This window comes from Cucurbita moschata, unplaced genomic scaffold, assembly GCF_002738365.1.
Source record: "Cucurbita moschata cultivar Rifu unplaced genomic scaffold, Cmos_1.0 Cmo_Scf00027, whole genome shotgun sequence".
Classification (NCBI taxonomy): domain Eukaryota; kingdom Viridiplantae; phylum Streptophyta; class Magnoliopsida; order Cucurbitales; family Cucurbitaceae; genus Cucurbita; species Cucurbita moschata.
Window position 1 is genome coordinate 221,610 of NW_019268543.1, and position 24,266 is coordinate 245,875.

Here is a 24,266-nt window from a genome sequence, read left to right on the forward strand (position 1 = left end):
AATATATAATCTGGGAGTGCGTAAAACAGAAGGGCCTCCACACCCCTTCTTAAAACGGTGGCACGTAACCCTATGTGCATTAGGCTACGGCTGCTGCATTTTCAATAGGCATTTCTGAACTGCTACATTGCTGCAGCCTGCGCCAGCAGCAGCAGCAGCACTCCAGATACAGCCTCCAGCTAGAGGGCTGGCGGGGTACCTTCATAGCTGCAAACCCCACCCTAACTAAATGTAACCCTCACTTCCAATTTTATTATTATTATTACTATTAACTCATTCAAAATGAAATGAAATAATAGGAGCCTCACTTATTCCCTTTTTATTAAAATTTCAATTTTCAGGTACAATTGCAAATGGTTACATGAAAGCATCAACAACACACATGGAAACTCCCCTACATTTGGGAGAAGAAAAATCCGGCAACCGCTACCAAGGCAGAGAATTCCACGGCAGAGGCACCGCTCTTAGGAGCTTCGGCGGGGACGGATTCACCTCCAGGAACGCCAGGTCCACCGATTGGGCCTTCAACCACGTCGTCGCTGCCGTTGGTAGCGTCACCCCCATCAGTGTTTCCTATCTCTTTGTCAGCGCCGGGAGCCAAGAGATCTCCAACGTCGGTGTTATTAGCAGAGCCCTTTGGGGATTCGGAGGGGGACGCTGCGGTGGCAAAGCCGACAATGGCGAAGAGGACAAGAGCAAGGACAACAAATTGGCGTGCCATTTTTGATGCTTTGTTTTAAAGAAGGAAGGGTATTGAATGGAAATGCAGTTCTATGAAATGAAGGCGAAGAACTGCAGGAATGGTGAAGGCGAAGGACTGCAGGAATGGTGAAGGCTTGAGTTGAAAGTACAATGGGAAGGCGTTTATATAATATACCAATTCACCATAATTTCGGTTAGGATTCGGAATGGTTAGCCTTTTTGCGCGAAACAGAAGGCTGCGTATTGTGAGGGAAGCCACACAAACGCACATTATTTTATTTATTGATTATTATTATTATTATTTTAAATCTCTGTTAATTTCTCTTCTTTTATTATTTCATTTAATGACAAGCAGAAGTGGGCCGCGGAAGAGAGGCCCAAAAATCTAAAACCCAAAACGAAAGGGAAGCCCACGAAGGGGACAGGTGGATTCAATTAGGGCTTTCTGAAAGGAGGGAAACTCTAAAACCCTCCCGCTATTTCCCCCCCACTCCCAACCACTTCCATTTCCAGTAGCTTCTTGTTGCTTCGCTACCGCGGTCGGAGATCCATTTCATAGTTATACGATCTGGAACTTGCTTAATCCGAGACTGAAGCTGATCTCCTCCAACTCATGGCGCTCGCTTTTGATGAGTTTGGGAGGCCATTTATAATCTTGAAGGAGCAGGAGCAGAAGACCAGATTGAGGGGCCTCGATGCTCAGAAGGCTAATATTGCTTCTGGTAAAGCTGTTGCTCGTATCCTCAGGACCTCGCTCGGTCCTAAGGGCATGGACAAGATGCTCCAGAGTCCTGATGGCGACGTTACAATAAGTTAGTCTCGCTCATTTCCTCTCATTTGTATCTGTACTCTCGTATGTTTCTTCATTCTTACATTCTATCATGGGATTTGAGAATGAGAAGCGTTGTCCGCTGTTTAAATATGGACGTAGCATCGTAAAGGGTTAGTGAGTGGTACTTGAAAGGGGGTGGGGGACATACTATTATACTCCGCATTGAAAAAAAAAATCTTCTGTAGGTATCAGTACTCGCTGTTCAGGGTCTATAACTGGAGATAATTTTAGTGATTACAGATGAGCTAATAATAATATAGTTCATTGAGGTTTTGTCGATAATTAATGTAAGTTTGATGACTAGGAAATGAGTTAGACTGTAAATCAGAAACGATCGCTAGTGGAAGGTTGTCATTCATTAAATTTTGTGGTTTTGATCACTGCTTCGTGTTCGCTCTTCAGCGCTTAATTTGAATTCCTCCTTCACACCCCATTTGATACTTAGAACACTCACTACTGTTCTTTAAAAGAAAAAAGAAAAGTTGAAAAGGTTTATCTCAGATTTAAAGGAAACCATTATTTACTTTAGGTCTGGAGCCTGGATATCATGTTGCGTTTTAGCCGAATAAATTGAATTTTATGCAATTTTTTCTAGACCTCATTTTTTCCCATTGTGGATTTACTTTGAGTCCTAGGTGAATCAATAGGTGGTATTTTCCGTAAACTTCCGTTTCCTCTTATGTTTTTCTTACAATTTTAATTGGTGAATAATAATAGCCTCAAATCTGATGTCTAGATTCCAATGGCAATGTACTTCATCGACAACCCCATAATTTGCTTTCTTAAGTTCTTGCAACTATTCTTCCTCTTGCTCTCTGATAAAATTGATTTTGAAGTTTAACAGCTGATAAAATTGATTTTGAAGTTTAACAGCTGATAAAATTGATATTTAAGTTTAACAGATGATAAAATCGATAGTTTATTCTTTGAATAATGGGACTTGGGTTGTAACTCCAATAGATTTTGAATACCTGAAGTTACCTCCAAACATCTGTCTAATGTATTTTTTTTTTTTTTTGGTATGGTATCATGGATGTAATTGAAAACAATACATTTTTACATTATATTCAATAATATTTTCCCAAAATTTATATGATGTTTTGTTTTTTTATTTTTTAGAAAATTTCAGTAGTGTTGTAAGTTCGGTTTCATTTTTTCTGTTGAAGTTAAACTTAATGGAAGTGTTGCCTATTTTGTACTGTTGGCTAATTTTCCAGTAAATTCCACTTATGTATTTTTCAGCAAACGACGGTGCAACAATCTTGGAGCAGATGGATGTTGATAATCAAATTGCAAAATTGATGGTTGAGTTGTCTCGAAGTCAGGATTATGAGATTGGTGATGGCACCACTGGGGTGGTTGTAATGGCTGGTGCACTCTTAGAACAGGCCGAGCGACTATTAGAACGAGGAATTCATCCTATTCGAATTGCAGAGGGTTATGAGCTGGCCTCAAAGATAGCTGTTGACCATCTGGAGCATATTGCCCAGAAGTTTGATTTTGGAGAGACAGACTTAGAGCCTTTGGTTCAAACTTGCATGACCACTTTATCATCAAAGATGTACGGTGACATGACTTTATTTGTCCAGTATACTCTGCTGTTTCTTAATTACATCAGCATTCTTGATCTTTTACTGATGTTGGACGGATTAATTTCATTAGTGCATGTTATATTTAAGGGTACAAAGTATAATTATTGTAACCTTTGTTTGATAATATTTAATAAGCGTTGCATATCTTGTTTGTTAGTCTTGTGCTCGCTCACATGCAATTATAGTATCATTAATCTAGTTCTCATAAAATGTAATTTAAATGATTGGTAGTGCATAGGTTTGGTTATGTGAAACATGAACAGATGAAAATTATTAAACCGTGGTTTCCTCTTAACTTGCTTGGTAGCATCATGAATGTTGCATCGGAGATCCCATTATGAACATAGAAAACTTAAGCAACTGAGTTGTTTGTGTAAACCAGCCGTCAAGTGCTCTTGTAATCTAATTTTTCAGGCTAAAGAATGATGGTTGATGACTCTTTATTATGATGTATTGTAACTTCAACATTGTTTATAGCACTTTTCCTGATCTTGCAGTGTGAATCGCTGTAAGCGCAGTCTAGCAGAAATTGCTGTTAAAGCGGTTGTTGCTGTGGCAGATCTTGAAAGAAGGGATGTTAACTTAGACTTGATAAAAGTTGAGGGGAAAGTAGGGGGGAAGTTAGAAGATACCGAACTTGTATATGGTATTATTGTTGACAAGGACATGAGTCACCCTCAGATGCCAAAGCAAATTGAAGATGCCAAGATTGCCATATTAACTTGCCCGTTTGAACCTCCAAAACCCAAGACAAAGCATAAGGTTGATATTGACACAGTGGAGAAGTTCCAGACGTTGAGACTACAAGAACAGAAGTACTTTGACGACATGGTGCAAAAATGCAAGGTAGAAACGGAAATTACCAAATCTGGTTCTATAATGTAATCCTATTATCTATTTTGTGGTCTTTCTGGCTTGAGAGAGGTTATTATGGAATAGATAGGTTTCATGGAAGAGGCCTGGAAATCTTCCCATCGATGAGTGTTTTGGACTTACATTTCTTTTTTTGAAGGGATATTCCCCTATGGTTCTTTTAATAATTTTCTTTAGAATTGTTTTGTTTTTGTTCTATTGACTATGTTTCGATGTTTTTTAGTTTTTCCGTTGCTAATATTGAAATTTAGGGTTTTTCTTTTTCCTTTCCTTCTCATGGAAGATTTATTTTATTCTTGTGCTGATACATGTTTTGTTTCAGGATGTTGGCGCTACATTGGTTATTTGTCAATGGGGGTTTGATGATGAGGCAAATCATCTGCTGCTGCACCGAAATTTGCCAGCTGTGAGATGGGTTGGTGGTGTGGAGCTAGAGTTGATAGCAATAGCCACAGGTTTATCTCTTAATTATTGTATAAGCTTTTGGAATTAGTCATGTTGGTGACAAATGATGTTTTGGCTCAGCAGTGAAAACCCTTAGATTCCGCCTAGCAGTCGTTGGGATGTTAATATTCTCAAGAGTTCTGTAACTACTGAATATTTTGAGTATTTTATTATTTGTTTCTTATTAAAAAGAGCATAATTGTGTCCCTGACTAATTTTTTTATTCTCAAACCTAGTTTCTGTCTGATGCGAAGATTTAAAATGTTTTGATTTGTAATTATACTAAGAATTAGTTGACGTTTTAGTCACTGTTTTTAATCCAAATTGCTCAGGTCAATAAACTGAAATAAACTAATGAGGTTCCGTTGGGATCCCTAATTTTTCAATTGTCATTCACCCAGGATAATATTATTCTAATTCACTTCTTTGTATTAATTTTTGGTTTATCTACTTCGTAGGTGGGAGAATAGTCCCTAGGTTCCAGGAATTGACTTCAGAGAAACTTGGGAAGGTAACGCTGATTATATCTCGTTTATCTTTAGTTTAATTCAAGTAATTTCAAGGTATTGCTGTCACATCCCATTGCTTCATGGTTGATAGCAAGGATTTTCTGTCTAAACCATTTGGAGTTAATGTGGATGAAAAATAAATTTAACTTGGTCTTCTGAGTTAAATTGCCAGCCAATTCCTCTTTTGTGAACTTGTTGGGGGGTTTTGGTGAAAGAATGAAGTATTGGTTACTTGTATCTTATGTTTGTTGATTTTCTGAATTTCACTCTTTGTATATATCAACCAACTCTAACTCACAATGATATCTCCCTTTCTCTTATCCTCATTCAAAGGCTGGTTTGGTTCGAGAAAAATCATTTGGTACAACAAAAGATCGGATGATATACATTGAACATTGTGCAAATTCAAGGGCTGTGACCATTTTTATCCGTGGAGGTAAGTAGATCCTTCGTTATTCTGTTCCTTTTTCAAGTAATTTATTTTAGCATTTATGTGTTGATCGATAGAATTTGACAAGTGGTTAGAGAAAAGATGTGTTAAATTTGACTCAGTAGTAAAGACTTGCCACTGCCAGTGGTGGCAAGTTTATAGCATTATGGCCAAAAGTGAACCGAGTTCATGACTGCACAGTTTTAAATTGGGTAGCAGACTGGCGGTATCCAGTTTCAGCACAAGTAGGTACAGCACAATCAGGACATTAGCAAATCAGAAAAGATGGAAAAAAAATTGTACAATATAAAAGAGTCAATAAAATTTAGTAGATGGATATGATGGAACGCAATTCATGTCCCTGATTCAAGACCGTTGATGATTACAAGCTCCTGAGCTATATCATGCGATGTTTTGTTTTAGGTAACAAAATGATGATAGAGGAGACAAAACGCAGTATCCACGATGCTTTATGTGTGGCTAGGAATCTCATCCGCAATAACTCTATTGTGTATGGCGGTGGTTCAGCTGAGATTTCTTGTTCAGTTGCTGTTGAGGCTGCTGCTGATAAATACCCTGGAGTTGAGCAGGTATGAGGATTTTTTCTTATCCATAGCCTCTTCTAAATGGACAAAGCATGTTGAATATTTTCTCCTTGTTTTTGCAGTATGCTATAAGGGCATTTGCTGATGCCCTGGATTCTGTTCCAATGGCTCTTGCGGAGAACAGTGGTTTACAACCAATCGAAACACTTTCTGCTGTAAAATCTCAGCAAATTAAGGTAAGTGAGACTAACAACCATCTCAAATCACTACTGTCTCATGGATTTAATATTTGTGACTTCAAGCTTCTATTTTTGCTTGAAAGACTCATCATTGATTTGAAATTAATGTGCAGGAGAACAATCCATATTGTGGAATAGACTGCAATGATATCGGCACAAATGACATGCGGGAGCAAAATGTATTTGAGACTTTGATTGGTAAGCAACAGCAGATTTTATTGGCAACTCAGGTGGTGAAGATGATCCTGAAGATTGATGATGTCATTTCTCCTTCAGAATATTAATAATGTTACTGTGCTTTGTGCTGCCAACTTTTGAGCCACGGCTTTCTAATGGCATGGGTCAGTCTGTGACGTGATAGACATTTTTCTTACTGTTAGTAAAATAGGGACACGTTCCTTGGAATTTTGCGGGCATCATTTAAATATTCCGAGTGTATGGTTTTTTTTGGGACGATAGATTATTGTTTATGTGTGAGTGTAAGGGATGAGGTGAATATAAGGCATCACCAGGTGGTCGTGGCTTCTACATGAGCAACATCTATTTTGCTGTAAGTTCATTTTTCTGGGCTTCTGATGTTATCATCAATGAATGGAGGACTATTTTGTATGATCGTCTTTGTCAGTCATCCCCTTTTGAACTTTTGTTTAAATTAGGGAACCTTGATGATAGAATTGAATCGTCTTTGCCCCAGATGTTTTCCACAATCAAGGAGCTGGCGTGGCCCTTATGAGAGAGTGCTCTACTTTTCCTTAAATCATGTTTTAGTTGAAATGTGAATGTGGTTCTGTTTTAATATTGGGGAAAGGAAGTTGTGGGTCCTTTTTATTTTCTTCTTCTTTTGCTTAGCAAAGGAATGGAAATGCAATAAATGGTGTGATTGAAGTTTATCATTTTCGAAAAAGGAGCCATTGAAAAAGCTGAGGATCTCATGGGCATGCAAGTTCTACGGTTCGGATTAACTTGAAGCAAATAATTAGAATTCTCTTCCCTGTCCTCCATTATTATGTTCTCCGTAGTAGTAAAAACAGCAGTTACTACTTAATGATTGGTTTTGAATTTAAAAGCTTTAAGACACTACATACATATGATAGTAATAAATGAGGGGGTGGTGAGACAGGAAGTGGCAATGTAATTTATGGGGCAACGCCTCAAAAGTCCCCTCTCTCTCTCTCTCTTTGCTCTGACAGGGAACAGCTTCTATCCCCCATTCATTGTGTCTCGTGAACTCACCTCCCTATTGCCTTCCCCCATCTCTCTTTCCTTTTAAAATATTTGTTGGTAAGCTTTGGCATTCATACACCTCAAAATCACACTGTTTTCATTGGTGTAGCGTTTGTCGGATTGAACATCTTTTTGGTATGCTTCTGGGTGGCCTTCCTTTTTAGCGTTGCATTTTATTAGGTTATTTACCAGTTTACTTTTACATTGGTTTAAAGAACATATTAAATTTGCCGTTCCTTCTAAACTTTTTAGTTATATCATGAAAAGCTTTCATCACATATGCATAAAACAAAATTATGCATTCGTCAATAATCAACAACTTTCTCCGCTCTATGTCTCATTCATTTCATTTACATAGATTCTATCACTGGTGGATGTCTTTTTATGTACTTTATTCGGTACCACACCATGGATCAAAAGGTTAATAATTACATGAACGATCAAAATGTTCATAATTTGAATTGTGGGCTTATGTTATAAATTATTGGGAATCATGGGGGACTTCCTGTTTATAAAGGGAATACAGTCCTCTTTTCTTTTCAAATAGTAATATTTATATTATATTGTAATCGGACAGAATTACAAATGGTGGCCCACTCACTCTGAAATTTAACCTTTTCTTTTTCTTTTTTCTTTTCTTTAAAGAAAAAAAGAAAGGAAGCTTTTCAGTTGTGACCAATCAAGTAAGACCAAGTAAAAATTACTATACAAGAAGATCTCCAAATCTCTCCTTGCTAATTTATCTTCAATATACTGCCCAGGGTGGCTGGACTAACACCGGGACCCCTTTCGGCACCGCAGCACCCCTGCTCCCGCCGTCATCGTACTCACCAACGACGACGACTTCGCACTCAAGCTCGACGCCCTCGCGTAGCTAGACGACGATCCAGCTCCCGATCTCGTGAAGAATGCTCCATTCAACATCAAATCTCCACTTGACCTCCAATTCCAATTCTTCCATTTGCTTTGTGGTGCATCCTCCCGCTTTGTGACCTGAAACCATCACCCACTTAAGTTCATAAACTCTCTTTTGTAATCAAGTTTTGAAGAAATAATTGGAATCTAAATTCTGACCTCTTTCCTATCTCGGTTATTGGGAGCAAGGTATCTGTTCCCTTGGCTATTGATGGTAGGGGAAGCACTTCCACCAATGGCGTACATTATCCAATGAGTGTAGTCATTGTTCACCACATGAAAGTACCCATGCCGGCATCTGCCAAAATAAGGAAAACCCAATGACTTCCCACACAGTGGCATTCACGAGATGAAGCTATTTTAAATTTGAACTTACCGTGGCATTCTCTGAACAAGGCCCTCACCAAAATGGTTGAAAGCAATGGTGACTTGCATGTTCTTGTCTTGAGTATACGAATCACTGTGTCCTAAAAGCATAACTTTGTTATGGTGGGTCATGTAATTGTTGGAAACAGTGATGGCCGTAGACCCATGAATCGCATCAATCAGCCCATCACGACAATTCGACAAAGAGCAATGGTCGATCCAAACATGGCTGCCTCCAAATATCGAAACCCCATCGCCGTCCGACAGAGTCCTCCAACCATAATGCTCCGGCGAATCTCTAACGTACGTGTTCCCACCTTGCTTGCAGTCGTGAATGTTGATGCCGTGGATGATAATGTTGGTCACATACTGAATTGTAATGCAAGGCCCGCCGGCTATGTGGACCGACACACCCCGACCGTCGATGGTTTTGAAAGAGTTCATCAGCAGCTCTGCTTTTAATTTGATGACCATGTCGCGTTTAAAGGTGATCCATAAGGGTTCCTTTTGGATTACGGCGTGACGAAGAGTGCCTGGTTTTGGGTTCACCACGTCCTTGTCGGATGGGTCAGTGACTACGTAGAATTTCCCGTTTTTGCCGCCGATGGCTCGCTTCCCGAACCCAATGCCGCAGTCGGCTAGACGCTTTCGATTCTTCTCCCAATTGGGGTCGCACCGCCAACAGTCGTCTATTGGGTTTCCAGTTCCACAGGAAAGGAACCCCAAATTCCTTCTTGTTGTTGCATTGTTGATGCTCCTGAAACCATGACCAACAAAAAAAAAAAAAAAAAACAAAAAGATGTTCACAAAAATGTTCCCACTAATACGTGTTCAAAGTTTCAGATTTGGAAAAGAACTCACGAGAGAACTTCTTGGACGACTAGTTGAGGGTCGGCGACTGGAGAAGATGAAATGGCGCACATTTGGAGAAGAAGAGTGAAGGTTATTATGGGAAGAAAACTTGGAATTTCCATGGCTGCCTTTCTTTTTCTCTCCCTCTTTCTGTGTGTGAAACAGAGGAGGCAAAAACAGAGGATCGAGTTTGGTAATGACGATGATGAAGAAAGGGGTAAAGAATGCTGGTTTTTATAAACCCTCACATCACAAATGGAGCTTTCATTATTTAAAATTAAAAAAATTGAAAAAGATTGTTTATTTAAAAAAAAAAACCAAAATCTAAGCTCGCATTCATCCATGATTTCAGTTGGGCGCAAAGTAGTTGGCCGTTAACAACATAACTGGGTTGTGTTCTATAGTAAAAACATTATATTTAACCCTTCTTATTTTTCAAAAAAACAAAGGTAATTCATTCAAGAACGTTAAATTAAACTGCCGACACTTCCCAAGTTTCAAAATGGATGTCGGCGTCATTCTATTTAGATCCAAATCCAAATTATTTCTCTCTTTTTTTCTTTCTTTTTTTGAATAATTTTCTTTATTTGACGTCAGATTAAAATTTTGTGCCACATGGGAGGTTCGTACCGTCCGTCAAGAAGCTGACGTGGACTTTCTTTTTTCTTTTTTTAATTTTTTTTAATTTTGTAAGCAAGCCACGTTCTCCCATGTGGGTCTTGTGGCAGACAACCCCACCCTTCACGATCGGCTCCGTTAAATCCCACCCATCCGATGCTTTGACCTTTGAATTCTCAGATGTTATCATCGGTGATGTAAGCCGTCAGATTCCATCACCTAAACCCAACGCCACAATTCTGGGATTATTATAACCCCGGAGGTGGATAAGATACTCCAATTTTATAAACAGAACAAAAGTATACATTAAATATTAATAATAAAGTGTACTTTTTTTATTAATATTATAGTTTCGTAGTACGAACCAATGGCGTGGATTAGCCTTAAACTGCTGCTTGGGTTCCGGGAACTTCACTTATCCCAACTCGGGTTTACATTATTCCAATCCCCGTTTTCATACTCCACCTTCTGATATCCTGTCTTATTCCCCAAACATTCAACCCACATTATTCAATTTTCTTTTAACCCTAAAATTTACCTCTTATAGTTCTATTAAAGTTTCTCCTTTGAACAAAATAATATAACTTATTGTTTTATAAACATAAATATGCGAACAAAACAATAATCTAAATAGCCCACCATTTTTTCCATATTAAAAAAATAGGGACTATTTGAACGTAGCCTTAAAAATATTGATATAGGTCAAGATTTAATTGGAAAATACACGGATTAACAATAATGAGAGAATATTATTTGATTAATTAAGGCCTCAGAAGATCTCAAAAGGAGGTGGATGGGGCTGGAGGGTGGTCATTGCGGCTTATCAAGCAAACCCCACCTCCATTATTGTGGCCTTTGGTAGCTGTAGGGCACCGCGGATTGCCCTAATCAAGGACCCTCTCACCCTTTCTTTTAAATAATCAAATATATAAAAAAAAATATATATATTACAACAACTTTCAAAAATATTTTAAATTATATTTTCAAATATAATTTTATATACATAATTTATACCCTTCAGTTTACGTTTTTATTTATATTTACCAAATTAAAAGATAAATTGGTTTTATTAAAATTAAATTTAAGTGTAGCCTAGAAATTTAATTTAAAAAGAAAAAAAGAAAGTCAAACCACAAAAATAATGTTGCCTCTCCTTCACATGCATCTAGAAGGTAGGAATTAGGAAACACTCACATGCTCTTAATTGCCTAACTAATGTTTATTACTTAACTTAATTAATTTTTTTTTAAAACTCGGTTTTGTTTATCTGGAAATTAAGTGTTTAAGCAATTAAATTAAATATTTTTTAGAAATTATATATATATAAAAAAATTAGATATATCCAGAAATTAAATTAATAAAGTTGAGTTAATCTTACACCAATACTCTATACAATAAATACAGACAAATATGAAGTTTTTTGCTGTCAATTCAATATGATACGACGAATGAATGAATAATATGAATAATATGAATAATATGAATATTGAGAGAGAGGCATGTGCTCCAATTAAATCAATGATAGATTATGTTTGATAAATTCCTTATGATGGTGGGATGGAGTTAATATTTTCATAAGTTTCTTTTTTTAAATTACAAAATATTTTTATAATTATTATTTAAAATGTTTTAATAATTTAGTTAATGATGTCAACCCGAACTTGCGGACCTAAACCATGTTTTTTATTAACAAAAGGCTAAGATTAGTCAATACTCACTCATCATCAACATTATCATTTGTGTTTATCATAAATGTCAATATATAGCTTTTTTTTTTTAATTAAAAAAATAATAATCTATTTATTATTTTAAGTGTAGGCCTGAATTAAATGCACCATTTTTTATATTCATAACAAATTATCTACAATTAATTAAGTACATAAATACAAATATTCATTCTTAGCTTCACTTAACTTAACTTGCAATTTCCATGATTTAAGCGTAGAGAACAATAATTATGTTCAACTAGCATCTTACTCATTTTTATTTTTTAATCCAATTGAAAATTCCAACTTTTTTTTTAATAATAATAATAATTAAAAAAAAGTAAAAAAGGACGTGTTAATGATTGAATCATGTGCTTGGTAAGATGTGACAAATAAATAAATAAATAAATAAAAATGGGGAAATCATTGAAAAGTCTTGTAATTTTATATAAAAAACTATACTTTCCCACCTTATCGAATTCTTCTAAAAAGTCCAAATTCCATTATTATCACGTGGCTCTCTCTCTCTCTCTCCTCTCTCTCTCTCTCTCTCTCTCTCAATTGGGCCACGGCCCACTACGTTAATGGGTTGTGGGCTTCACATTAAACAAACCGAGATTTGTACCAATCTGGACTGTTGTAGAAAAATGAATGATGGATGACGATGAGAATACAGATAGAACAGGGCAAGCTTCAGCTCAAGATTGTTCAACTTCAAAAAAGCTCCATTCATTATTACCCATCATTCTAATCAAACCCACGTGAAAAGAAAGTACTCATCTGTGTTTGTACAGATTTCAAATTACATTCCATATCATTCCCAATCCAAATCTATGATGGACGAGTAAACTCTGAAACTCAACTGCCCATCGGGAAAAAGAAGCTCGAATACCACCTCCGATGGAGATGGAGTTTTCTTCACGGTATCGAGCTGATCGAAACAATTGCCTTTCCTGCCATATCAACCATGTGAACTAACCTACTGGCTTCTATAATCAAAACACTATCTCTATCTCTATCTTGCGTCAACCAGTTACTCTCTTTGTTCTTCTCCCTTTAGTTTGGCATCCTTGGCCACTCCAGTGTATGTCTCGTGTACTCCCTGAAATAAGCATTTAATTATGAATTTCGAACTACAAAAGTGCGACGAGTTTATACAAGAAGGGATTTACCTCCCCTGGAGTTGCACTTGGCTTGTTTTCCACATCTGTTCGTTGCATGGTAGACATAGATATGGAGCCTTGGTCTTCAGCTTTCCTTTTTTCTTCTTCACTTTGCTGTCTCAACCTAGCCTCTTGCTCCTTTATCTGTTTAAATCTGGAAATTATCAACACATCAAAAGCCAGTCATAACTAAACCCCACACTTGTTTTTCGTAACAAACTGCTTCTAACCTTTCACCAGGTTTTAGCCCTTCTGCTGTCAGCTTCTCTTCTTGTCGAGCTACCGTGCTACTCGAGGTTGCGTCTAACTTGGGCGCTTGGCTCTGGATTTGGGGTTGTTCTTGTTTCATGATTTCATCCATCAATTGTTTGTCCGGGGTTTTCGCACCACCTAACTTTTGAAGCCATGCTTGCTGAGCTGTGCTCAAGATGTTATTGGTAAGCCTGAATTATAACATCTGACAGATATAAGAGATGCCGAAATTTTCAAGGAGACTATGCTGCAACAATTAGTAGAGCCAGAAATGACCAATCTATTTTGCCTACAGATGGTCCTGATTGGAAAATTTGCTTACCAGTAAAGGCTTAGACCCGAAGGAACCGAAAGTGCAAAATATCCGATCATTAACGGTAGGAACTTCGATATGGCTTGAGAACTCTTCATGTTTGGATCATTATTCTGGACGTCATAACCTCAAGATATGTTAGATAACCCAAAATGAACAGATTATACTTGTAAGCTACAAATGTTTTTTTCAGACTAAGAGTTAAGAATTAACATAAATGAAAACAAGCCACGATGCCTCTATAGACAGCAACATGATGATGAACATCAAGAAAACAACCGACCTGCGACGATTGCATAATTTGAACAGAGATGTACTGTGAGACGACCAGCAACACCGGCAGGACAAGATACGCAAAAGTATCTGACCACCCAAGTGGTGGATGGCCATCCTGCTCAGAAGCCGATGCAACCATAATATAAGAATTGGCACTAGATACTTGCAACAAATGCCATGTTATACCAAAATACTTACAACAAATGCCATGTTATACCAAAATACTTACAACAAATGGAAAGAGCCAAGAGATACCGCTCCCATTTTGTCGAGAAGCAATTGTGGTTGGACCAGCCAGAGAGGGTATCCAGAAAAAGCCTTCCGTGAGGAGACCCTTAAATTTAGGCAATCAGATCAGATTAGGGATAAGCGATAGTGAGAAATCACAAGCTCTGAACAAATTCAAAGAGCACCTCGTTGGCCACATTTGAAAGAGCTCTGTATAGTCCAATCCATACAGGAATTGTTGCCAATGTGGGTAGGCATCCTGCAAACCGAGATAACATTGACATATGAGATACCAAGCAATAACTGCGTTCATTCAAATATTCCAAATATAACAGCCCAAGCCCACTACTAGTGGATATCGTCTTCTTTGGGCTTTTCCCTTTCGGGCTTCCCCTCAAGGTTTTTAAAACGCATCTACTAGGGAGAGGTTTCCACACCCTTATAAAGAATGCTTTGTTCCCCTCTCCAACCGATGTGGGATTTCACAATTCACCCCCCTTCAAGGCTCAGCATCCTCGTTAACACACCGCCCGGTGTCTGGCTCTGATACCATTTGTAACAACCCAAGCTCACCACTAGCAGATATTGTGAGATCTCACACCGATGTTTCCACACCCTTATAAAGAATGCTTCGTTCCCCTCTCCAACCGATGTGGGATCTCACACCAAACCTCCATCGAGGATAGAATGACAGTTCACAAATGCATGAACTTACTTGCATACATTTCCTAGGCAAAATCCAAAAAGTAATCGATGCATGACTTGAACTAATATCGATCTAGTAGCTTAGCTTCACTTCACCAAGCATATCAACATAATCTATAGGAAGGATCCAATGCTTGTCCATCATGACAAAAACTTATTTGTGTAAGAAGAACCAAACCTGAGCCAAATAAATTCACACAGATGCATGAACAAAGAGGCAACGTCTAACTACTAAACTTATCAGAGTAACTATATCTCTAAAAACAGGCACAATTTTAGCACCTGCCAGTGGGTTTATGCCAGCTAATTTGTACAGTCGAGCGGTCTCAACTTGAATCCTCTCCTGCAGACAGATTAAAAAAGTAAAATTTGATCATAGAGCGAAGAACATTCGATTCAAGCTTATTTAAATTGCTACCTCTAAAAAGGAGACTAGAAGTGGCTGCCACTCTCATGACCATTATATGCATGGTTAAAAAACAGTTTTCCTTTTCTAAAAGGTATGTTACGACGCCATTGATTATGAGCCAGAACTATCATAATCGCAATGCCACAATTCGAGAAGACAATTCTAACTAGCTATCAACGTCGTGCTAATTACAGTAAGCATAGCTTCATAAAGTACATTGGTACTAGAAACAACTATTATGAGTAAACTCTTTCCCTGTCGTTCCCGAGATATATTCTACAGCAAGAGAAAAGTTTGAACCTGATCCCCAGCATAGCGTTGCTGAACAGCCTTCACTTGCGGTTGCAAAGAACGCATCGCCATTGCAGATTCTACCTGAGTTCAACAGAAGAGTCAAGAACACTAAACGAATTCATGGGAATAAAAGTATTTATTGGTTCAGCGAAGAACCTGCTTCTTCGTCAAAGGAAACGTAGCAGCCTTAACAAGAACTGTAAGGAGTATAATGGCAAAACCATAGGCATAAGGAACATGTACAGCAGAAAGGCCATCCTTAAGAATCTGAAACATGAGGCCAACAAGATTAAATACAAGTTCAATTCTCAATTTTCATCTACTTTATGTAAATCCAACTCTAAACCAAGGCCAAAGGAAACTAAGATCAACAATGATGTTCATAAGTGATAATTAGCTAAACATAACATACTTTAAGGATGCTCTCCATATAATTGGTGATCCCCGTAAACCAATCCTCCGTCTGTTTGGCGGTGGTAACATTCTCCGGAGAAGCAGACACGGCGGCGTCGGCAATCGTGTAAAGAACGCTCTCAGCTTTGCCGAATAACTCTCTAACAAAGCCCTCGGCGTGATCCGGGTCAGGCAAGAACTCGGGTTTAAACCCAAATCTCGCCACCGGAAGGGAACCACGAAGGAAAGGCTTATGGTGGGATAAACCTCGGAATTGGACTCCATGAAATAGAGGATTTGAGGTCGGAACACGGTTCGGAAATGAAGAGAACACAAAGCTTGGGCGGTAAAATGAGACGGAAGCCATTTTTTATCGGGTAAACAAGAAGAAATGAAGCTCACAAAAACCCCCAAATTGAAAAGGAAGGGAAGGGGGTTTATGGGTCAAACTTCAAGGAGAAAAACAGCGAATTTGCAGAGGTAGCATTCGAGTGACAGCTTGATTGGATGGTGGGATGGAGGATTTCAGAGATGAAAGCCGAAGATTTTCCACTGGGGTTCATAAAAATTGTTGTTTTTGTTGCTTCTTTGGTAAAAACTTGAGTGAATATCGAAATCAGTGTTCGTTTTGGGCAAGTTTTTGAATGCTCGGAGGCAACCGAAAGGGTGCTGGGATTACGAAAACGTGGACGGCTGCCACAAAGTTGGACAGTTTAGGACGGTGGAGTGCTTGGACGCAGAATCCATTCACCGCCGTTGGATCAACAGCCAAGCTTGCCATGGGAAATTAAATTGATGAACAGCAATGAAACCATGTTCGTGCTTGCTCGGAAAATTTTCTAGCATGGATTTACATTATTTTCATATAAACTTGGACAATCCATTCCTTCTCTTCACGTTTACAATGCCTGATAAAAAATATTTCGAACACAATCGTTGTGGTTACTCTTTCAGCGAAGAACATAGATTGCTTGGGAAGATGCATGTTTTTTTTTATTATAAATTATCATTTGGCCTTGACATACCATCATATTTATTTAAGTTTGATTTCATTTCATAGCTTTTAATGGATGAATATTAATAATTTATTAAAGAACGGGAGCAATCAAAACTCACTCATGGATTACACTGATTATACATATGTTGAAAAATTTAAGCGTTCGTTCATTCAAAGATCAGACATCAAAATCTCAATCCATGCTTTTCTTTTCGTAGACTTAATATGTTAGGGATGAAAATGATTTATTTTGAATCATTTAAAAAATAGAGAAGGAAAAGCAAGTTATTGAAGTGATAAGAGAAGTAAAGTGGGGTAGGAAATAAGAGATCTCTGACTCACAGTCCCACCCATTGGATAAGAGAGAATCCACTCCGAACAATTTTATTGGTTGGAATTACCATGACTTGGCTTCTCCTCTGTCTTCCCATCTCCTCATCTCATCACAACTAAACTTTTTGCCAAAACCCAACCTTTCCTACTTCATTCTGCACCTCCCCTACCTGTCCGCCAGAGGCCATCAAGAGCAAAGTTCAGCAGAAACAAGCAAATCAACTTCAATGGCAGCTACCATGGCAACAATGGCAGTGCTGAGTGTCAAGTGCACAAGCATCAACTCCACCAGAAACCACAACACCCCAAAGCTGATCCCCAAGCCCATCTCCCTTCTCTCTCTCCAGAACCTGCCGAAAGGACTAATCTCATCAAAATCCAATGAACATTCCAACTTATCAGCCTTTCTCTCCACCACCGCCATCGCCGGAGCTGTCTTCTCAGCCCTGAGCTCATCAGATCCTGCCTTCGCAGCCCAACAAATTGCAGATATAGCAGCCGACGGTGACAACCGTGGTATAGCCCTTTTGCTACCTCTTATCCCGGCCATAGCATGGGTTCTGTTCAACATATTACAGCCAGCACTCAACCAGATAAACAGAATGCGCAGTGACAAGGGTGTGATAATTGGGTTGGGATTAGGGGGGTTGACTGCATCAGGGTTCATGTACGCACCTGATGCCTCTGCCAGTGAGCTCGCCATGATTGCGGATGCATCTTCAAGTGATAGCAGGGGCCAGCTTCTGCTGTTTGTCGTAGCTCCCGCCATTCTTTGGGTGCTGTACAACATTCTACAGCCGGCTTTGAATCAGCTCAACAGGATGAGGTCCGAGTGATTCCAAATTTTGAGCAGTGTGATAGCACACAAATCACCTGTAATTGCAGATTATGTTAATGAATCTATTTCAAATGGCAATCATTGTTTCTCCTGTCATCTGGACAATTAGCTATATCTTTCCGTGTATATGAATGTCTTTGAAGTTGGAGTCTTCGTTTTCGTATTGGCTACCAGAGAGAAAGCTACCTGCTTAACATTTTCAACTTCAATAGAGGTCTAACATACTTGAACAACGTTAAAAAAGTGCAAAAAGAAGTAAGCATAGAGTTTGGTTCCACTGATAATTTACTTCAAAATAATATTTTTGGTTATGTACTACAGAACAGACTCAGCATGGAAACATCATGCAAGCATCGAAAGAACCCAAGGATCTCATTTCCTTGTGATTTCTTCAGTTCACAAAAATTTGATATCTTGACAATCTCCATTAACAAACTTAGACAAGCACAAGAAGGTTTAGGCAATGAATTCTGGAAAATTGCTCTGGGAGGAGGTAAATGACTATAACAAACTAAATATTAGGCTGACTGTCTGGAACAAAATCGACAGGCTGGCTTTCAGTATCATCTTGTAGTGATTGCACAGCTGTGAGCTTTGCCTTCTTATACCTACTTGAACTTCGAAGGATTATGTCAAGGGTCATATTCTCAGGGCTTGAAGGCCTGTTACAAGATCGCAAACGTTTACAGGTGGAGAATATAAACTATACTACAAAAGGCAAAAATATTGCAGTTCAAAGATACTCAGAAAGGAAACGTTTTTTTTTTTTTTTTTTGTTGGAAGTTAACGAGGAGAAACTAGGGAAAACTGAATAATTGGACCCAAAAATTACAAGCAAAAAATTTCAAAGTAAGGAGGTGACAAATGGCATTTGTAATTTCCATTTTAGCATATCTATATAAGTGAGGACACTAAATGTATGCACAACATTTCTGTAACAACAGATGCTCATATCATATTTAACATATCTTCAATCAGGAAAGACAACCAACGTCATTTTTCATCATAAACTTACTCTTTCTTTCTCATACTTCTACGGGTGTTTGTTCTTTCCAAGTCAACAGATCCTGAGACAAAATTCGTTCAAAAGAAAAATATTAGCAATAAGAAACCAATAACATGATTGCAAAGAAAACGAGATGGGGAGGGGGGAAGAAAGTAAGGAAGCCCAAAAGTTTGATAGACTCGTCCAACTATCTAAAAAGCAGCACAGAAATGCAAAACAATATAATCTTGGCACAGCGTGATGTGTTTTGTTACCATTGCTTTCACCGTCTGAGAAGTTGGATATTAATGAATTATCAGGAGATCTAGCATCTGAATCAGCAATTCCACCTTCATCCTCAGAACTATCACTGCTAGCATCCTTAAATATGCCTCCTGATGTAAGCAACGAGTTCTTTCGTTGTGATTGAGTATCATCTTGCTTTCCACTCCGAGAAGGTTTTTGTTCACCCAGAGGATGGCCAATAACAGTAGATTGACTTCCCCTATGCTTTTGGTCCTGTTGAGCCATATTTGCTGAGTTTTTCAACTTGGGTCTTGCTTTTGGTAAAGCAGGAGTTTCACTGTATATCTCAGTACTGCCCCGAGAAGAATCAACAACTTTTTCCCTCACCCTAGCTGCTTTATTAGAGTCAGAGGTTTGCTGCTTATGCTCATTAGAAGGCAGAGAATTTACCCCACCTCTTGAATTTTTCTTTAGCTTATTGTCAACATGAAGTTTGAGGGCGCTAGAGTTGCTAGTTTGCCAATGTTCCTCAGTCTCTGTGTTTTCATCTGACTTCTGTTTGTCCTGCGTACTCAAGGAGACCGCAGAAGAGCATGCACTTAGACTTTTCTTTTTCCTTTTAGATTTGAGCAAAGTATCCGGACTTTTCTCTCTACTCAACTTGTCGACATGCACTTCAACGGATTTGTGTTGTAGTTTGACAGCCTTTTCCTCAATGCCAACTTTATCGCTTTTATAAGGAACTTCACCATGATTGTCAACATTATCAGTAGTACCATCTTTACTGGTGTTGCTACATCTATTTGCTTCAATAGGCCTCTCTTCATAGCCTTCAGAAACGAGAGATGGAGTGAGGGAGGGCCCAACTGTCTTAGACTTCTTGCAAATGCTAGGAGTAGTTTCAACCTCAGAAAACAGCGTAGAGTCCAAATTTGCTTCTTCAATTTCATTCCTCAAATTTGCTTTCGGAAACTTAGTTTTCTTTGCCGCTATAGACACAGGTTTTACTTCCTCGTCAATTCTCTTTGATGGGAATGAATCCTCATTACCGATACTTTCTTCTTGAAGGTCTGGTGTACTTTTCATTGATGCCACAGGTCTCTTCTTATTTTTCTTTCTCACTTGCCCATCCATGTCTTTTGCTACTGCTTGAGTTTGGTTGATTTGCATCGAAGGTCCCACCTTACTTATAATTGGTTTATCTATATCTATGTTCCTAGCATCAGGTATTAAGGAAGTACTAGTTGTGTTTTCTCTCTTCATTAGAGAAACATTGTTTTCTCCATTCTCAGCTTTACTACAAGAATTATCACCTAAAGTAGAACTTTGTGGCTCGGTTGGAGGAATGTCTTGTGCGGTATCTCCAGCACCTGCCGTGACTAAATTAATCTGTCTTTCTTCTGCTGAACCCCTAGATTTTTTAATCTTCCTTTTCTTACCATGCTTGGCGTTTTCAGTAACATCAGGTATTAAGGAAGTACTAGTTGTGTTTTCTCCCTTCATTAGAGAAACATTGTTTTCTCCAATCTCAGCTTTACTACAAGAATTATCACCTAAAGTAGAACTTTGTGGCTCAATTGGAAGAATGTCTTGTGCGGTATCTCCAGCACCTGCTGTGACTAAATTAATCTGTCTTTCTTCTGCTGAACCCCTAGATTTTTTAATCTTCCTTTTCTTACCATGCTTGGCGCTTTCAGTAGTTCCCTTTAAATGTACCGATTCAGAAATATCAGCAGCTTTAACATTAGCGTCAGTACCATCCCAGCTTGATGAGTGACAGTTCTCTACCATTGAGGCTTTTGTATCGGTGACCTGCAGAAACTCTTTTCCCTCTAGAATTGGAACCTTTCCGGTTTTGCACGTAAGATGATTGCCTCGAACATTATTGGCATCCTCAGATGTACTAATGCTTTTCTGGAGATCAGTGGGATCCTTGCTTTTAGAGGCAATGTCCTTTGAATCAATCATTCCTTTTACTCCTAACACAGCTTTATCAGACGCATTCCTTATGCTTTGCACATCGCCAAGTTCAATGTTGTTCTTATCATCACCTACAAGAAGAATATGAATCAATATCAGAACCCATCATTTATTGGGCTAGTTTGTGAAGCTGTAAACACGATCTTTCATTTAACATACAACCACATTAGAATGTTTGAAGAGAAACATACAGGACTCTCCAACCAAGGACGGTGCAGAAGTTTCTGCAATTTTATCATTCGAATCATTGTGCCTTTTCCTGGATGCTCCCAGGAGGTTGGGAATTGATGCCTCCTCAATATCTTGACTGGGGACAGTTGTTATATCAGATTCTCGACTTGCATCCTGTTGATCCTCTACTCTAGATGAAATCAAACCAACAGCCTCATTTGGACAACATGACAACTTACTTTTCCTTTTCCTTGTCTTCTTCTTCTCATAACTTGAACCACTCTTGGGCAGTTGATCATCAGGTTCAGTAGACAAACTACCTACGACAACTTTTGCAGTTTGTTTCATATCCGACAAGTACTCGGAAGTAACCTTAGGTGTAGATGTCGCTTTGCTAGATTCAGAAACAAAAACTCTGTTTCCTTCCACTCCATTCATTACTCCACTTGTCATTTCAATCATGGGCATTTTTTTTGCAATGAACCCAGCCTGTGCAGCACCTACCAAAGAAGTATTATCCATCAGATATTTGGATTTATAATTTTTGTCATCAACCTCAGCTTCCTCAGATAAATTAAACTTAAGCGTCCTTCCATGTTCAGATTCATCACGAGCACTAGAAGATGAGACCTGACCAGGTTCACCTACATTGGATTTTCTCTCCATCATTGGATGATCAAAAACTTTATTATGTACATATTCCCTGGATTTTTCACCAGATCCAACGACTTGCTGCAATGAGTTTTGATCATTATCATCACCGGTATGATTAACAACTTCATGTTCAGTAATCAATTTTGTTTTTCTCTTCTTACTTTTACGATTCACCTTCACAGTAGGCAAAGATTCCAGTGTTTCGCTGAGGCCTTCATAGCCATTCCTTATCCTGCCCGATTGATGTTTGCTGCAATTTTCAACAGAATGAGTAACTTCTTCCTTCTCAGTCGTTAAATCTTTTCTACTAGGGGCTTTCTCATTGACATATTCTTGTGTCACAATGTCTTGTAATTGTGAAGCATCATGGTTAGGTAAATGTCCACCATGATTATTTCTGGCAACATTTATTCTATCAACGGAGCTATCACCTGCCCTTTCAAAATAAGTTGAAAGATTGCCAGTATTAGGGTCAGTTGACTGACCATCAACAATAGAAGCATCAACAGAAAGAAACCAGCAGTCATTGTAGCCAACAAATGCACTTTTCAAATACATGGAGTCAGAAAGGTGATAGAAGTGCCCTTTGCGCGTTACCTGACAGTTTAAAATCCCCATAGCTGTAAATAATAGAGGTACAGATAATCGATTGTGCTCACGTATACAGATTATAATTAAGCACCTTAATTGCATGAATTTTTACGGTCCCGAGATGAGGAAAACACAGTGGATGTTCCTTCTCTATCTTTCCTGCGTGCAAAAGCATCAAGGTGTCATTTCAAATGTAAAATATATAAACCATAAAAACACTTTACAAATCATATCATTTTTGACAACTGAGTCTATTTTCTCACAATTTTCTTGCAACGTTTTTTTTCAGCTTTTTCAAGACAATACTTGAATTCATAGCCAAATTTCAAAAACAAAAATGTTTAAAAATTATTTTTTAAAAATTAGACTTGAATCTCGAAAGCATCCCTAAAAAGAAGACAACCGACTAAAAAACTCATAAGTGGAACTAGTGTTTATAAATTTAATTTCCCAAAGCCGAAAACTGAGAAACCAATGGTTTTCAGACCAGCCTTGCTAGTTAAAGAAGAATCTTTTAATAATAATAATAATAATAACAACCAATTTTAATCGTATCAGATAGACAGAAAGAGTTTGGAGAAAATTCGACTCAATGTCACTTGAACTAAGAAAATAATGATAACAATAGAGAAGAAGAATTAGTGTAGTAATGTTGAAAGAGAACGAAAGAGTTAGCCATAGAAATAAACTAAAACATATGGAAATATACCAAGATTTCAATTCAAATAATTAATTTTGTGTAATTTATATTTTAATCTCTATCACTGATAATGTCTCTTTAGGAATGTCAGACAGCCTCAGAGCGAACATAAAATAACCAAAGGACAAAAATTTAAGTTCACAGCTATTGGACATGAAAATATAGATCTTGTGTTCTAAAACCATCATTCCAAAACGCCAAAGTCTTGCATCCCAAAACTTCAAAACTCATTCAAATGATATACAACCTTCGTGCATAAGCTTTGCCCCAAAATCAATTAACCAGATATAGCTAAACCGATCTTGAATGCAATGATAAACTCTACAACAGTATACCCGCAGAAAGAATATGACGAAAAACAAAAGGAGATAGCAGAAGTTCACCTTTGATATCAGAGACGATATCACCGTCTGAGACGGCCATCGCCAAGTGAGTGCCGAGGCTGGTGTCAATGAAAACAGTATTGTGAGACGCCGCAGCATCGACGAAACATGTGGGAGAATCCAGCATCGACATCGAATACAATTCAATGCTGAACTGCAAGGGCAAAGCAACAAGAAGCGATCTTCTAATGGGTAATCTGCAGCCCTCTCCTTCAGCGGGTTGACATTAGCAGTGAAACAGCAAAACGGAGCCGAAGAGGAGAACCGCAATGGCTGAGAGATACTGAAGGCGGCTACGAGCCACCTCTGGGATTTGAAGCGCGAATGTTGAAGGAAGGAACAGTTATGCTACGAAATTTAACGACCGTCCAACTTGGCCCATTAATTTATATGGGCCGACACCAGTTTATAGCCCGATAACAATATAGTGGCGCCCATGTTAAATTACCCTCTTAAAAAAATTTGAACTCTTAATAAAATCTTGAAATTTAATAATATTTTATAATAT

At 38.3% G+C, this 24,266-nt stretch overlaps 5 protein-coding genes and 1 pseudogene across 7 annotated transcripts; 2 read left to right on the forward strand and 4 right to left on the reverse strand.

Annotated features, from left to right (window-relative positions):
- Nucleotides 1-394: 394 nt before the first annotated feature.
- On the reverse strand, nt 395-721 carry LOC111462951 (anther-specific protein BCP1-like). Its single transcript, XM_023106784.1, has one exon. The coding sequence runs from the start codon at nt 719-721 to the stop codon at nt 395-397; it is 327 nt and encodes a 108-aa protein (XP_022962552.1).
- Nucleotides 722-1,167: 446 nt separating this feature from the next.
- LOC111462873 (T-complex protein 1 subunit epsilon) lies at nt 1,168-6,778 on the forward strand. The gene is made up of 9 exons (XM_023106667.1): nt 1,168-1,514; nt 2,777-3,095; nt 3,624-3,972; nt 4,322-4,454; nt 4,902-4,954; nt 5,286-5,388; nt 5,806-5,972; nt 6,050-6,163; nt 6,280-6,778. The coding sequence occupies exons 1-9, from the start codon at nt 1,316-1,318 to the stop codon at nt 6,448-6,450; spliced, it is 1,608 nt and encodes a 535-aa protein (XP_022962435.1). The 5' UTR covers nt 1,168-1,315; the 3' UTR covers nt 6,451-6,778.
- Nucleotides 6,779-7,934: 1,156 nt separating this feature from the next.
- On the reverse strand, nt 7,935-9,766 carry LOC111462874 (probable pectate lyase 5). The gene is made up of 4 exons (XM_023106668.1): nt 9,533-9,766; nt 8,682-9,428; nt 8,465-8,603; nt 7,935-8,383 (listed from the first exon to the last, which is right to left on the reverse strand). The coding sequence occupies exons 1-4, from the start codon at nt 9,643-9,645 to the stop codon at nt 8,162-8,164; spliced, it is 1,221 nt and encodes a 406-aa protein (XP_022962436.1). The 5' UTR covers nt 9,646-9,766; the 3' UTR covers nt 7,935-8,161.
- A 2,791-nt stretch (nt 9,767-12,557) lies between these two features.
- Nucleotides 12,558-16,775, reverse strand: LOC111462494 (ALBINO3-like protein 1, chloroplastic). 2 transcript variants are annotated; one of them, XM_023106084.1, is made up of 11 exons: nt 15,900-16,769; nt 15,644-15,754; nt 15,494-15,568; nt 15,067-15,127; nt 14,265-14,338; nt 14,081-14,185; nt 13,859-13,966; nt 13,585-13,688; nt 13,241-13,453; nt 13,020-13,164; nt 12,558-12,949 (listed from the first exon to the last, which is right to left on the reverse strand). In XM_023106084.1, exons 1-11 carry the CDS (start codon nt 16,245-16,247, stop codon nt 12,881-12,883), a joined length of 1,413 nt encoding a protein of 470 aa, XP_022961852.1. In that variant the 5' UTR covers nt 16,248-16,769; the 3' UTR covers nt 12,558-12,880. The 2 variants fall into 2 exon arrangements, with proteins under 2 accessions (XP_022961852.1, XP_022961854.1); XM_023106086.1 differs by lacking the exon at nt 12,558-12,949 and having other exon boundaries at nt 13,065-13,154; nt 15,900-16,775.
- Nucleotides 16,776-17,264: 489 nt separating this feature from the next.
- Nucleotides 17,265-18,211, forward strand: LOC111462495 (annotated as a pseudogene).
- A 93-nt stretch (nt 18,212-18,304) lies between these two features.
- LOC111462493 lies at nt 18,305-24,070 on the reverse strand. Of its 2 annotated transcripts, XM_023106083.1 has the most exons (7): nt 23,759-24,070; nt 22,767-22,834; nt 22,259-22,681; nt 21,451-22,162; nt 19,309-21,330; nt 19,064-19,115; nt 18,305-18,710 (listed from the first exon to the last, which is right to left on the reverse strand). In XM_023106083.1, the coding sequence occupies exons 1-7, from the start codon at nt 23,889-23,891 to the stop codon at nt 18,560-18,562; spliced, it is 3,561 nt and encodes a 1,186-aa protein (XP_022961851.1). In that variant the 5' UTR covers nt 23,892-24,070; the 3' UTR covers nt 18,305-18,559. The 2 variants fall into 2 exon arrangements, with proteins under 2 accessions (XP_022961851.1, XP_022961850.1); XM_023106082.1 differs by having other exon boundaries at nt 21,451-22,681.
- Between the last annotated feature and the right edge of the window lie 196 nt (nt 24,071-24,266).